The sequence below is a fragment of the Vicia villosa genome, linkage group LG4, assembly GCF_029867415.1.
Source record: "Vicia villosa cultivar HV-30 ecotype Madison, WI linkage group LG4, Vvil1.0, whole genome shotgun sequence".
Taxonomy (NCBI): Eukaryota; Viridiplantae; Streptophyta; class Magnoliopsida; order Fabales; family Fabaceae; genus Vicia; species Vicia villosa.
Genome location: NC_081183.1, coordinates 24,190,825 through 24,206,149, shown reverse-complemented (window position 1 = coordinate 24,206,149; position 15,325 = coordinate 24,190,825). Strand labels below are relative to the sequence as shown.

The window sequence follows — 15,325 nt, the reverse complement described above, 5'->3', positions numbered from 1 at the left end:
TCAAACACACATTTAAACACTATTTAACTTCTTAACAAAGAATACTATATTTAAAAATTAAAACTAATTCTCTATTATTTGAACTAAAAACATTCAAAACAATACAATTAACCTTATTAATTCTCTTGACTTAACCAACAAGATCTACATTAACGGATGGAAGTAGTATTAATTTCGATAATTAATTTCAATAATTACTAACTACTCATCTTCAACCACTTTGATGTATTTATTCTACGAAAATGTTCCATTTAGTCTAAAAAATTAGGTGAGAAAAATTAACAATAAGCAAGAACAAAGAAAAACTACTAGTGGTCCAAACCATTGGTGGAGCCTTGTGCCTAAGTATGTATAACTTCCAAGACTTTGGTACGTGTCAAATCTGTATTCTACCCAAAATTTATTATCAACTTAATTACAAAAATCTAACGTCATGCATTCACAGGGTCCAAACTTCATTTATGAGCTTTAAACCATTAAAAGTTAAAGATTCATTTTCAATACTTTTTTTATTATTCAATAAATACAATATGAACCATTATTTTATTTATTACCCCTATAATAATATTTTATATAATAAAGTGAAAATTACCTAATTAAGATACCAAAATTTGTCTACTACTATTCCATGCATTAAATGCTACCTTTACTTACATGCCACCCCTTTTTTGAATTCTCTTCCCACTCCTCTCCACTACCCTATTTAATAAATACCATTGACAATAAATGAAACATTTAATTATTAATATTTATTAAAATTAATATTTAATTATTCATTATATTATTATTTAAATAACTCAATTTATTAGAATTTAATTAATTAAATACAATAACATACTCTATCTTTTTTTTTCTTATGTGCATTAATTTTTACTATAACGTACCATCTATCTTTATTGGCATATATAAATCTCTCACAGTCACACACACGAAGGACACAGACTTTTCTCTTTCTCATCTTCACCTCTCTATTGTTTCTCTCTCTAGAAACTTTCTCTCTCTAGAAAAATTCTAAAGTGAACAAAGCAATGGCTGCTGAAGTTAGTTCTCTAATTCGTGTGCTTGGTGGTGGTGGTAATGGATACAAAGATGAACAACATCGAACGGTGGGAAATGAATCTCATGGTGAGAAATCAACGGCTCTGATTACAAGAGACTTACTTGGTGGGTCCGGAAATGAATCCCAAGAATTAGATCTTGATTTGCAGGTTCCTACTGGCTGGGAAAAACGTCTTGACCTTCAGGTTTGTTACAAGAAAAATTTCTAAAAATTTTACTTTTTTTTTTCAATTTTTGTTCTCGATTTTTTTATTCGTATACGAAGTGGTAATAATCACTAGAAATTTAAACTAAGTAATCATGAATATCAGAGTTTGAATTCTGATGATAACATGGTCCATAACAATATCGGTTTTTGCCGGTTTGTTATTGAGTTTTCAAACATTTTAAGTATTTTTTTTTTGCTATGGTGATTTTTAAATTTATTGAAAAATTTGTTTTGTTATTTGAGGAAGCAGATTTATGAACTACTATAAGAAAATTCTTTATAAAAATATTTGTTGATTATTTTTTTTAAAAAAATTGTTGTTTTAATTATAGTTTTAATTATAAGAAGAAAATTAATTTTTTTTATGTGTTTTTAAAACTTTTGCATTTTAATGTAACAGCATGCCTGCAGTTACTCAAATAATCGTTCATGTACTATATATTTATTTCTCATAAATTTTATCATAAAGTCGAATTTAAATTCTGCAGATTTTTTTTGTATCTAAGTTAATGAATCTTTTATATTGTTATTAATTGACAATACTTCATTATAATTCATGATTAATTTGATGATTAATGTTAAATATTTTTTCTCTGTTTTTTTTTTCAGTCAGGGAAAGTGTATATTCAAAGGTGTAACACATTACCATCTTCACCAATTTCTGAAATGAAATCAACTGCACCGAAATTTCAAGACCTAAATTTCCCATCATCGCAACAATCAAATGTTGCATTGAATTTATTCGATGAAACAAGTTTAGACCTGAAACTCGTTTCATCGACTTTACCATCGAACAATTACCAAAGTGTGTGCACATTAGACAAAGTGAAGTCGGCCTTAGAAAGAGCTGAAAAGGAACCGTTAAGGAAAAGAGCATCGTTTTTGAAATCGTCGATTTCAACAACATCGCCTTCTTCATATTCATCTTCTTCATCTTCAATCAGAGAAACAACAAATCATAGAGAGGAAGAAGAAAGCGAAGAGAAAATGGTTTCGTCACCAATGGCTGCGGGGTGTCCGGGATGTTTATCATATGTTTTGATAATGAAGAATAATCCTAAGTGTCCTAGGTGTAATTCGGTTGTTCCAATTCCAATCATGAAGAAACCTAGGATTGATCTTAATATTTCGATTTGATTAATAGTTGATTAAGGATAATTGGTGATTAATTATTACCTACATTTTTATTATAATTTTTCTTTTTACTTTTTTGTAAATTGAATGATAGATAAATTTAGGTGGTTTAAGGATAGGATCAATTTTAAGGGTGTTGGCCAGAGGGTTTATGTATATTGAAAAGTTACTGCAGTTTACTAGAGAATCTAATGGAAATTTTTTCAATTTCTACTTTTTATTTTGATACTTTTCTGTATTTTTTTTTTAATTTTAAATTTTGAGTAATTGATATATATTCTAAGGGAAAAGCTAACATGTGCCCCAAAGGCACAAGTTAATAAATTATTTATAGTAATATTTTCTTGAAACGCGTGTATTCAATGTATCCGTGTATTCAATGTATCGAAATTTTAAATATGACTTTATTGCATTTAATTACATTTAATATTTTCTAATTATAGTATCCTTAACATGTGCCCTTAGGGCACATGTTAGCATGACCCATATTCTAAATAGAATTTAATTGGTGTGCACTCTCAGTAAAGCAGTATTTATTGAAATTTAATTTTTAGTTAAATGTTTATTGAAATTTAATTTTTATTTTAATTTTTTATAAAATAATATTTATGAATAGTTGTGATGCACTTTAGAGCTTCGACATTATTTAAATCAACCGTTTTTATAAAAAAAATAAGTCATTTTAATAAAAGTTAAAATTATTTAAAATTTTAAAAATTATAATAAAAAATATGATGTATAAATCAAAAATCTATTTTTAACTAAGCTAAATTAATTTTAGAGTCATACTAAAAAAAGCCTAAATTGCAATTGTTTTTATCAAAAAGTCATGAAGTCGAATTGTTTACAACTTTTCTAAAATTAAGTAAGTTAAACACATGTTAACATAATAACATTTTTTGTATTTAATGTTTATGTTTTCTTTCTTTTTTAAAAAATTTCAACCATTCTATCTATATTATAAAATTTCTATCTATATTATAAAGTTTCATATTTTCAATCTCAAAATAATGATAATTTGTTACTATAGGAATACAATTTAATTGGTAGCTTTAATAAGTAAAATGGGGTCTTAAATTTGCTCACCAATTTTTTCATGGAAAAATAAAAATTGCTTTTGAATATTTGTTAAATAATGTTGAAAATACCATTTGTGTGGAGTATATTGAAAGAGTAGTAGATGAAGAGTACATTTGTGTAAGTTGAAAATAAAAATCTTATTAATTGACATTTATATTTACATTTCAATTGTTTTTATTGCTACTTAAAATATAATTTATGAAGTTTTATTGAGATTCTTTGGTTTTGGGCCACATGCCAACTCCAGATATAAATGCATAACAGTACTAAATATTAATGAATCAAAATTTTTTCTTCATAGCATTAATGAATAATGTTATGGGTCTAGAAATGTGTTCACATTTAATTTTGATTATCTACTATCAAATATTTGAAATTATTTAAACGTGAAAGTTTAATTATTATTTAAAGTTTTGATTTGATTAAGTAAGTTTTAAAACAATTAGTAAAGAAATATTTAAAGAATTTAAAAGCATATAAGTGAATTAAGGTAATTAACTTTTTATTATTAAATTTATTATTTTCTCTGTCTCATAAAAAATGTCAAATTTTAATTAATACATTGTTCTTAAAAACTATTAAATGTGTAAATATAATGATACTATTAGTATTTGAGTAAATAATAATAATAATAATAATAATAATATCAGTGTCACGTTTATTATAATAATTATAGTTTATGAAGTGCTCTCTCAATTCTATATTATAAGCAATTTTTTTAAAAAAATTTATTGAATAATTAATATAAATTTAAGAAATACAAAAATAGTAAATGTGTAAATATAATGATACTATTAGTATTTGAGTAAATAATAATAATAATAATAATAATAATAATAATAATAATATATAATAATAATAAGGGTTAAATATATTAGTGGTCCCTATAAATATGTCACTCTTCACTTATAGTCCCTATAAAAAATTTCATCGAATTTTGATCCTCACAAAATTTTCCGTCACGAATTTTGGTCCCTCCCGTTAGATTACTCTAACGGAGGCTTACGTGGCACGCCACGTATCATGCCACGTCAGTAACAGTCAACACTAAAGAAAAAGAGACGGATTACGGGGGTTTTAAACCCCCTTTAAATAACTTAAAAAACAATAATTTTTTACAAATAATTAATCAAACAATTTGGTAGGCAAATTGTTTTTGCATTATGAGAAAGATTCAGATGCCACAAATTGTTTTTACATGTAGTTGAAGTCAACGGATACAAGTGTATGTGGAAGAGAGAGCTTCCACATGAGGGGGAGCATTGTGTAAGACTCACACTTGAGGGGGAGTGTTGAGAATCAAGTGTGAGTGTGGATAATAGTCTCGCATTGGAAATGTATGTGGTGACTTGAGCATATATAAGTGGGAGAACCCTCTCACCTATCACCTTAAGGTTTTAGATGGAGATGTGGTGTGTCTCCCACAAAGGTATGTTGCTCAAAGGAATATCCCGGAAATTAACAATGCTCCCGACTCGACCCTCCCCCAATTGTTGCGCTAACAGATATTTCTTCAAACAAGTTGGAAGAAATAATGTATATAAAAAAAGGATGTCTTTTAAATTTGTGGCATCGGAATCTTTCTCATAATGCAAAAATAATTTGCCTACCAAATTGTTTGATTAATTGTTTGTAAGAAATTATTATTTTTTTCAGCTATTTAAAGGGGGTTTAAAACCCCCGCAATCTGCCTCTTTTTCTTTAATTCTGCCTTTGTCTGACGTGGCGAGACATGTGGCATGCCACGTAAGCCTCTGTAGAGCAATCTATCGGGAGGGACCAAAATTTGTGACAGCAAATTTTATGAGGACCAAAATTCGACGAAATTTTTTGTAAAGACTAAAAGTGAAAAGTGCCATATTTATAGGGACTAAAAACTTATTTAACCCTAATAATAATAATAATAACAATAATAATAATAATAATAGTGTCATGTTTCTTATAATAATTATAGTTTACGAAGTGCTCTCTCAATTCTATGTTGTACAGTTCTTTAGTCCCAGGAGCTGTAGCAACGGCCTAATTTTCATCTCCTTCTAATTCCAAATATCTAAAAGTTTGGAAGACATACTTCCATGACAATCCCTAGCCAAGAACCTTGACTATGACCACGAACCTGGAGTTACTTCAAAGCTTCCTCCAAGAACAATACTCCTTTTGCCTACAGGCTTCGAGGATCACATAGGTAACCTTCCCACAGGCCGAGAGGTTTACCTTGACAAACCCTAATGACTACATCTTTTATGCTCGGTGGTTGTCTTCTTTTTCTAGGTTACAAAGTCTTCTATTTATAACCTATACCAAACTGAATTTGCGCCTTCAATCACATCAAATTTGTTGTTTCAATATAGCAGTAACTTCTGCTACAATCAAGGTCTTCAATAAAATCTTCCTACATCGTCTCCAATTATAGAAAGTCTTTATCTTCACGAAGCTTCCAATTATTCTGATTGATTCTTCTAACCTTTCAATCATGTACCGCCTTATGTGATATGCATAATATTCAGAGAATATTTTGCATCTGTTAAATTGAACTGAATCTCGTAATCCAACTCAGCAAGCACATGTGAAAAGCTATTCCATAGGACATGTTATACCAGAACATGTTCCAACATCTCATAGGACATCCTCTTGTTGTACTTGTTTTCTACTTGCAAGAACTACATCCTATAATTTTACATAGTTTGGCCAACATAAATGCCAATTACCAAATTCAGAGAAACAACAATGGGTAAGATATGGAACTAGGTAGTAGAGGTATGAGTTTGAGATTTAAGTTAGAGGCGTAGCATGTTTGTGCTTCTGGGGGTATGGGTTGTCTCTATTGAAGGACTGGTCAGACCAAATCAAGAGGATGTTTGGGTTTGGAATCTTGATTTCAGTTGGATGTTTTTTAGTGAAGTCTTCCTATGATCGTTTCTCATATCTTGCAATTTGGGATAAGAGCAAGTCGAATCAGTTGATTCAGGGAATGGCTTCCTGTTAGGACAGTTGGACGCCTTCTAAAGTTGATATGTTCTCTTAAAAGATGTTGCAGGAAAAGTTTCCATCTAGGAAAAACATTGATAGAAGTCATATTTTATAGGTTGATAGTGGCGTGGATTGTATGGTGTGCATGTGCCAACTAGAGTTAGTGGATCACTTTTCGTTGTCAGTGACTTTATTGAAATGTTGCGGTAAGCAAGGGTCGCCACCAACTTTTATTTTATCCAATTTAATAGAAAGGCTAAAAGAACAGGAAAAGATCTTTTGAAAAGAGATTGAGTTCGGGGGGTAAGTTATACAAAGGGAAGGTGTAAGGCACCCTTTGTATCCATGGTTATCCATGGGCTCTTAATTGCTTAGCTCACTTTTTGTTTTCAAAATGTTTGAATTGTTTGAAAATGAGGTGTGAATAGAAATAAGAACTTTAGCTTGTAAATAAGCGTAGTCTTTTTGAATTTGATTTTGAAAAGAAGTGGGAAAAGATTTTTAACTTTGAATTTGAATGGAGCAAGCAATTAAAAACAATTACCCTAAGTTTGAAAAAAACGTTCTTTTAGCTTTTCAGGGCGAAAGGGTCTATCCACACCATGAGAGGGCAGGAAGTCTTTAAATTGGATATTGAAGGGTCATCGAGTTATCGTTCGCCATAAGACTGTCCCTACCATAAAGAGGGCAGGTAGTCTAAGGGAAGGATATAATAGTCTTTTTTTAGGCATCATGCGAGGATACCTTAGCAATTAGGGACAATCGTTTTTTATAAGGCAACATCGAGGGAGTTTCAATAACTTTGAAGGCAACATTTGCTTTAGGTATCCTCGGAATCGAGGGACATGGCTATTCTGCAAAAAAACACAAGGCAACAAGGCAACAGGCAGTAAAAGAGGTTACCAAAAAAGTGTGCGTGGGTGCAACAATCATGTGATTCAATTTGAAATATATTATCTTGTAATTAAATGGCTCTAATTCAGTTCAAGGTTGCACTCCCTAAATTACTAACCATGGCAGAAAATATAAAACAGTCTTAAGTGCCTTTAAGGCCAAACAATACAAACCAGGAACAGATACATAAGAATATGGGGAAGAGAAAAAGAAACCAGCGGGTTTGACATAAGTAATAATTAAGCAGAAAAATAAAAGAGATTAGAGTTTTAGGGTTACCGACTATTTGAGCTTTGGCGGTTGGCAAACCCTGAAAAGGTGGGAAAATAGAAACCAAAAAGGGGTGAGTGCATTATCAATTCAATGGCGGGTACGGTTAACCCAAATCAAAATCAAAAAGAAAAAAAAGAATGAAAATAAATATAGAAACTTAGCTTTGATTGATAAGGTTGATAGTCGGAGGTTGCCTCGAGCATTGACTCTGAACATCTGAGAATTAACAGGAAAATAATCGGAAGTGAGTGTATGGACAGTTCTTTTAAATTAGCAGGGCAAAATAAATGATTAAAAAAATTAAAAGGCAGAAATAATATTGTATTAAATATAAAAAAAGAAAAGGAAAAATAGATAATAAAGAAAGTTGAATCGGGACTTAGCTTTGTGAAAGGCATGGCGCGTAATCGGAAGAAACCCTGCTGCTACCCCTGAAAAAATGCACAAAGAAATGTTTTTTCAGTGTAGGGAGTGATCTTCGTAAACCCTGGTTAGGGTACGAATTAAAATAAAATAAATAGAATCCATTAAATTAATTATTGGTTTTTCAACCTAATTAATTTAATCGGTGAAAAAAAATTCGATTTAATTTATGCGCTTACCATAATTTTCATCAATTAAAAGAAATTAATTATAATTTTATAAAATTATTTGAACAAATTAATAATTAAAATAAACATTTTGTTATATTATCGGTAAAAAAAAGAATTTAGTAAGAAGTTTGTTTTTTTTTTTTAAAAATATTATATTAAAAAAACCCTAAACATATATATATATATATATATATATATATATATATATATATATATATATATATATATATATAAAAAATTAAATTAATAAAAATAAATAAGCTATATAATTAAAAATAAAAGAAAGTTGGAAAAACTCAGCTTGGATCATGTGTGGTATGGCTGAGGAAGGTCCATCGTGTACCTGCGGCTTCAGGGGCATTAGATCTGGTGAGGAAAGAATCTGATGGTTGATGGTTGCGCGTGCATGGTGAGCGCTATAGTTGAGACACACGTGATCCTGAAGAAGAAATCAAGGAGAAAAAATACCCTGGACCCTTTGATCACCAAAGGCATGCGCTACCACTAGACCAATTTAACCAGCTGTTAATGTCATTATCAATAATTATAATATACGGAAAAAAAACGTGACAGTTTTAAAAAGAAAACCAATCGCGCCATTACTTCTTCTTCTTCGTGGAGCGTTTCTGAAAAATGCTAATACTTTCAGCCACAGTTTTTTTTTTGCGTGGCGATAGCCCTGCAATATTACAACTCGAAAAATATGCAATAGAAATCACGCCCAAGGACATGGATCGACTTAAAATCATCTTTTGAATTCGATTATGTCAATAGTTTTTCCTAATTTTGTCTCTAACCTAATGTCCCTAAATCAAAGATCCAGAACCCTAGCCATGGCAAAACGTGATTCCTGTACCAAAACTTGAAATTAACGATTCAAACAAGATCCAGATGATTATATGAACATGTATGAATGCTTGAAAATCATTTAAATTGCGTAAAATAAGAGGTAGAACTTTGAAACGAATGAAGCAGAACCGTGAGCGTATATGGTGCGTTCCGGATGTGCTGGCCTCGGGTGATGCTCCAACTTGCTTCAGAGAACGACGAGGAAGCCTTCTTAATCCTCAAACACCCTTGATTTTCCTTGAAACCGTGTCTGCTATGATGATTTTTTCTAGAAATTTGTGACTTGGTTAAAGCGGCAGGTTCACGTTCTCCTTGCAGCCAAAATTCTTCTCTGCTTCTCAATTGATTTAGATATTTATGGGGGAATGAAATAGGTCAACAAAAGCAAATCAAATCTCCATCTTTTGAGAGATTAGGATTTGATTCAAAGAAAATATTGAAATTTTCTAGTTTAATCACCAATCTACCAAATCAAATTTCCCATCAAGCTCCACACGATTCCTTCATTACATAAATCAGATTTTTTGGCTTTTTGGAAGATTTAACATATAATTTGTGATTACAATCCAATTATTTTATATTTTTAATAATTTATTTAATATTTAAATGATAAAAACTCAAATAAATATTAATAAAATTATAAAAATAAAAATGATAGGACTAAGGACTTCTTTTAAGGCCATGGGCTTGGATCAATTTAAGTTCAATGGACTTCATTTCTATTTGCACCTAAAAACCAAAAAGAAATAGAATAATATGTAAATATAATAAAATGATTTACTACTTTTAATTAAAATTCAACTTAAATCTAAATTGAATTAAAATTATAATTGTAAGCCTAAAAAGGGTTAGTGAACCGAAAATATTGCTAAATCGTAAAAACGACCAAAATACGCAAAGATGTACATGTAATACATATTTTCGAAAAAATGCAGAATTAAGTTAATTTGCAGATGATATGCAAAGCATACGCTTAAAAAAGAATCTGGAGGGCAAATTTTGGGGTATGACAACCACCAGCAACCACATAAGGAAATAAGAGCCCCCGAGCCACGGAACTACGACTATACAACGATAAAGCAAGATAGATAACCACATACTCTGCTGCAAACCGATCCTATTAAGACAAATTGATTAAAACTGAGCCAAAGAACAAAATGATGTAGCTCACACCTAGATGGCGAATTGAAACTGAAGAAAACAGAGAGTAAGGATGATCTCGAACACCACTGCTCTGGTACCAACTTCCAGCACAAAGCGAATACGCTTAAAGCATATCAGCTCGAACCAAACAACGCCACAACAACCTCAGAACACCCAATAAAATTTTCAATAAAGATTTTGTCTTAGCTAAACTCCACCCACACAAGAAATGATCCGAACACTTCGAGGCTCTAAGTCGGACGCCTGAAAATCCAAAGACCAAGATCTCGCACTCGACACTGTTGCCCCGCTCCAGATACCCGAGACCTGCCACACTACAGGGCCCAGAACTACCACCACCTCCCTCCCCACAACCAGAACAACAAAACTAAGTGAGACCCAAACATGCCATCGGATGCAAGCACCACTCAATATATTATTTTCAATCCATCTTGATTTGATTTTAAGCCATTTCCATGATAGCAGCTTTACCTCTTCCACCATTTTTCAAGATTAATTTCTTTATTCTGGAATCTCTTTTCATTCTTATTCTTCCAAATCGTCCAAACGCCTGCGAACCAAATGACAGACAACTTTGCTGATACCGACCTTTTTCGATCCACCAATCCTTCGAACTGCTCCAAGTGCTTCCAACCATCTGACTGCATTGCCGTCTTTACTCCAAGCCACCAAAAATGGAGCTCTGCAGCCCTGAAAAATACATTGCACTCGAAAAATAGGTGAGATATTAACTCCTCCCTCCCGCACTCTCCCGCGCACCCACTCAGATTCTACTCAATCACCTCCCTTCTAATTAGATTATCAGCTGTTGGAATTCTATTTTGCAGCATCCGCCACACCATCCCCGCCACTTTTGACGAAATAGCCTTATTCCACACTTTATCCCAAGAAAGGTTCGACTCGCTTAAATGAGACACTAATCCTCTGTACACCTCTCTAACTGAATAGACATTTATTTGATTCGGTTATATTTTCGATTCCATTTTATTGTTTTTCCTGTGTTGTTTGCAAACTTTTTAATAATCAACAATTAAATTAAATTAATTTTTATGTTTTATTATAAAACTTATTCAAAAATACAAAAAATTGACTCATGATAATTATGTTTGTGTTTTCTTAATGTGTAAAAATCTTTTTAATATATTTGTCACGGAGGGAGTAGCTGATGGAGTAATATCTTTTGTTATTTATTTTAGAGAGAAAAATACATGATATTTTCTTTGTTTTACAAAAATGTTTTATTTGCACTTTTTATGTCTTATTTATTTTTAATAGTTATACATCAATTATCATTATTCTTGATATAATACCCTTTTATTTATAAAGGGTCGCTTTATTCCGGTTTTCACTAACTATAATTAATAAGAAGTTTTTTATAAATAATATAAATTGTATTATTAAAATCACTACACGTCGTTATTTTCTTTAAAAACATAGACAAACCAAATAAGATTTTTTTTAAAAGAGATAGAATATAAAATAATAAATGATTTAAGGTGTTAGAGAAAAATGAAAAAATAATAGTAAAAATTATAAAATTTATTGATTGTATTTTCCATGAATTTTTAAAATTTTATTAAAAAAAAAGTTAAATTTATTAAAATATCTTTATTTCTATTTGATGATCAACTTCACCATGCTTTTTTTTAATTAAATAAATAACATATTAAAATTAAGAGAAACCTTAGATACAATTTTATAGGTGTGATTTTACTATTTTTCAATGAAAATATAACAAATGTATAATTTTCTCTTACATATATAATTTTCTTTTAATTTTATTCACTAAATAATATTTAAATACAATTATCATATTTTTATTAAAAAATAATAAAAAATACATCTAAAAAATTGTATCTAAATTTTCTTCTTAAATTTATTAGAATTAAATAGTTGAAACCGATGAATCAAACCGATGAAAATAATCATACTCTAAATCTTTTATTCTACCCATCATTAACTCTAATTTTTTATCGATTCAACTATTCTCAATCTTTGTTTATACTTCATTTCTTTTCGCAAAACATGCTTTTAAAACCAAACTCCAAAACATAGAAAATAAAAGTCACAAAAGCTTGCTTTCACTGAACTGATGCTCTTGTTTCCCGTCACCATTGTTATTCTCACTATCGTCATTCTGAAATGTTATGGTCACCATTTTGCTACCTTTTTGGTTTCTTTTTCAACAAAATTCTCTATAGTTTTTTACAAAATGGTTTTAATGTGTGTTTGAGGTCTGAAACATGTTGATGTGTGTACTTTTGTGTTCTATTTGTTAAGCTTTCAAATCTCTTTTCAATATTCTGATGTTAAGTGTTAACTTTAATATTTGATAGTGAACTTATTTCATGATGCAATGGAAATTATGTCACTATTTTGTATGGATTAAGAGCAACTTGTAATTTGTTTGAAAAAATAGAGCATGAAATAAATTACCTAAAATATGTTATTTTAAAAAATAATAGCATAAAATACACCGAAAAACACAATAGTATCGAATGCACTTATGAATATAATGTTTGGAAAAAACATTATAAACCAATAAATCAAATCGGACTAAAACTGATTAGTTCGGTTTGTTTTCATTTTTGAAAAATATTAAAAACCGAAGCAAACAAAATCGATAAAAATATCATTGGTTCAGACCCTTTTTTTTAATAAAAAATCGATTCGATTACACTCCTAATATTTTACATTTCGAATCCAATTTTATTTTGTAATTTATTTTGGTGATTAGTTGCGATCCGATGAGAATGAATCCAATACAAGTAATATATAAGTAAATATAATACTTGAAAAATATGATGCATATGATTTCAAAATAAAATATATCAACTTTTTTACATACTATTTTTTGTTTATATTTTAAATTGTATGAAATATATTATTTTAAAAATATTAATATTGATTTTCATATTATTATATTATTATTATTATTATTATTATTATTATTATTATTATTATTATTATTATTATTATTATATCATTTCATTTCTCTTTTTGCATCTCATTAATAAAGAGTACTTGTGAAATTTAAATGATTTTTTTTTCCAGATCTTGACATAAATATAGTAGTATTTCTTTCAAACTTTTAAAAGGTGAATTACATAGTGGTTTCAAACTTTTGAAAGGTCTTGTGCAAGAAGTTAAAGTTAGTTTAAGTTGAATTGCAGGTTTTTTAAAGTATCTCATTTAATCGTAAATTAATTTTAAAATATATGTATAAAGTCCTTTTTACCATAACTTAATCATGAAAAAGTGTAACACCATGTACTATAAACTATCTTGCACGTCCTCAAAGACGGTTTTGATTTCCGCCACTAGACTATATAACCATAAAAAAAATATTAAATATCTTATTCTAAAAATTATTTCTTATTATTTGTTGTAAATATATCTAAAATAATATAATAAATAGTAAAGATAATATAGAAACGTGAAAAATATCAAACCAAGAAAAATGTTTTTTATTGAAAAGTTTATTGGTAATTCGATATTTGTAAATAACATTCAAACAATAACTGAAAATGAGTGGAATTAGTAGTAGTTAATTGTAGAATACCCTCAAGACAAAATTAACTTAAAAAATGAAATAATTTAACAATGATTAAATACAAAAAGTACAGGGCATTAAATAATTGGATATTGAGTATAATACCCAATAAAATTTAGGATACTAGAATATTTATCAACATTATATTTTAAAAAGTTATTTTATTTATTTTATATTTTAAAAAGGAAAATTTAGTTTAGAAAATGCACACACCATACAAAGACATTTAATTAATAATCCAGAAACCAATACAAAACATGATAAAATAAATAGGTTTAAACTGATGACATTGTTTCTTTAGAATTGAAAAAAGAAAAAAAAAAAAATCAAAACACACTCTAATGATCATTTGAGAATAAACTTTTTAAAAAAAAATTAGAATTATCTAATTCCATCAATGGATATTCTCTTTTAGAAAACCAATGTAGTTAGGAAGATAAGAACATAATCAATCTTGTCAGCAACAATAATAACCTAGTGACCCTGCAATAAATTATATTGTACTGCAGAATTTAAATTTGCATGCGACCAATCACAAAGATCTTGACTAGTTGTTCTAAGCACAATTTGAGGAGTAATTGTTGCATCTTTCCAAGTAATACTCTTTTCACTACTCTAGTTTACTTCGTAATAATAAAAAATAATCAAAGTTAATTTGGTGAAATTGATATATTTTTCTTTTATTTATCCAATTTTTTAATGTATAGTCATCAAATGACATTGATTTGGTGCATGTTATAATTTAAAGTAGTACTCCAAATATTGATTTAACTAGTAATCTTTAAAAACAAAACTATCTATATATGATTTTAGTGAAATTGAACTCTATCTATGCGTGTGGAATACTTGGTTAGTTGAATTGATTTTAACTAAATAATATATTTGATAGACTCGAACACTTTAAGTGTGAAAAGTATAGTGAAAATTTTCAAATTTTATTTTGGGTATTTCGTATCAATGTTTCATCACTTGTCTAGTGAACTATACTTTACAAAAATCAGAATTAATATTGATTGACCGAAGATGTAGGACTCTGAAATATGTGATATTGATCACTAGTATGATGGTGAAGGATAGAACTGCATGGTTAATACTACGACGTTTAAGTAAGTTATAGTTATAGAATTCAAGATGAGTATAGTGAAAAATGTATATCATAAAGTGTACATTGAATCTTACGTGTGCTGACTATATATGTTGGATCATCCCGTTTGAGCCATGTATATATGATCAGGCATTTTTGTTCACTACTACAAAACGTGCATACGACGACGCCAAAATCACCACAGTACATCAATATACCGTGGTGACATATCTAAACTGAGGCACTAACAATTTTTTTTATTTTTTAATTAAAAAATGTTAGCATATAAAAACGGTGGATGGTTTAACCGTGGTGATAAAATGAAACTTTCTTGGATTCGAGCCTTAGCACCCTTAAATATTTTATTCCTTTAATATTAAGACGCGCCTTTTCTTTTTTATTTACTTTTAAATAAATAATAAAAAGGATATCGCTACGGTTGATAGTTTTAACCGTTGTGAAGT

The 15,325-nt window shown here is 29.3% G+C and overlaps 1 protein-coding gene across 1 annotated transcript; it reads left to right on the top strand.

Annotated features, from left to right (window-relative positions):
• The first annotated feature begins 1,012 nt into the window (after window positions 1-1,012).
• Window positions 1,013-2,596, top strand: LOC131598972 (uncharacterized). The gene is made up of 2 exons (XM_058871499.1): window positions 1,013-1,244; window positions 1,877-2,596. Exons 1-2 carry the CDS (start codon window positions 1,029-1,031, stop codon window positions 2,402-2,404), a joined length of 744 nt encoding a protein of 247 aa, XP_058727482.1. The 5' UTR covers window positions 1,013-1,028; the 3' UTR covers window positions 2,405-2,596.
• The last annotated feature ends 12,729 nt before the right edge of the window (window positions 2,597-15,325 follow it).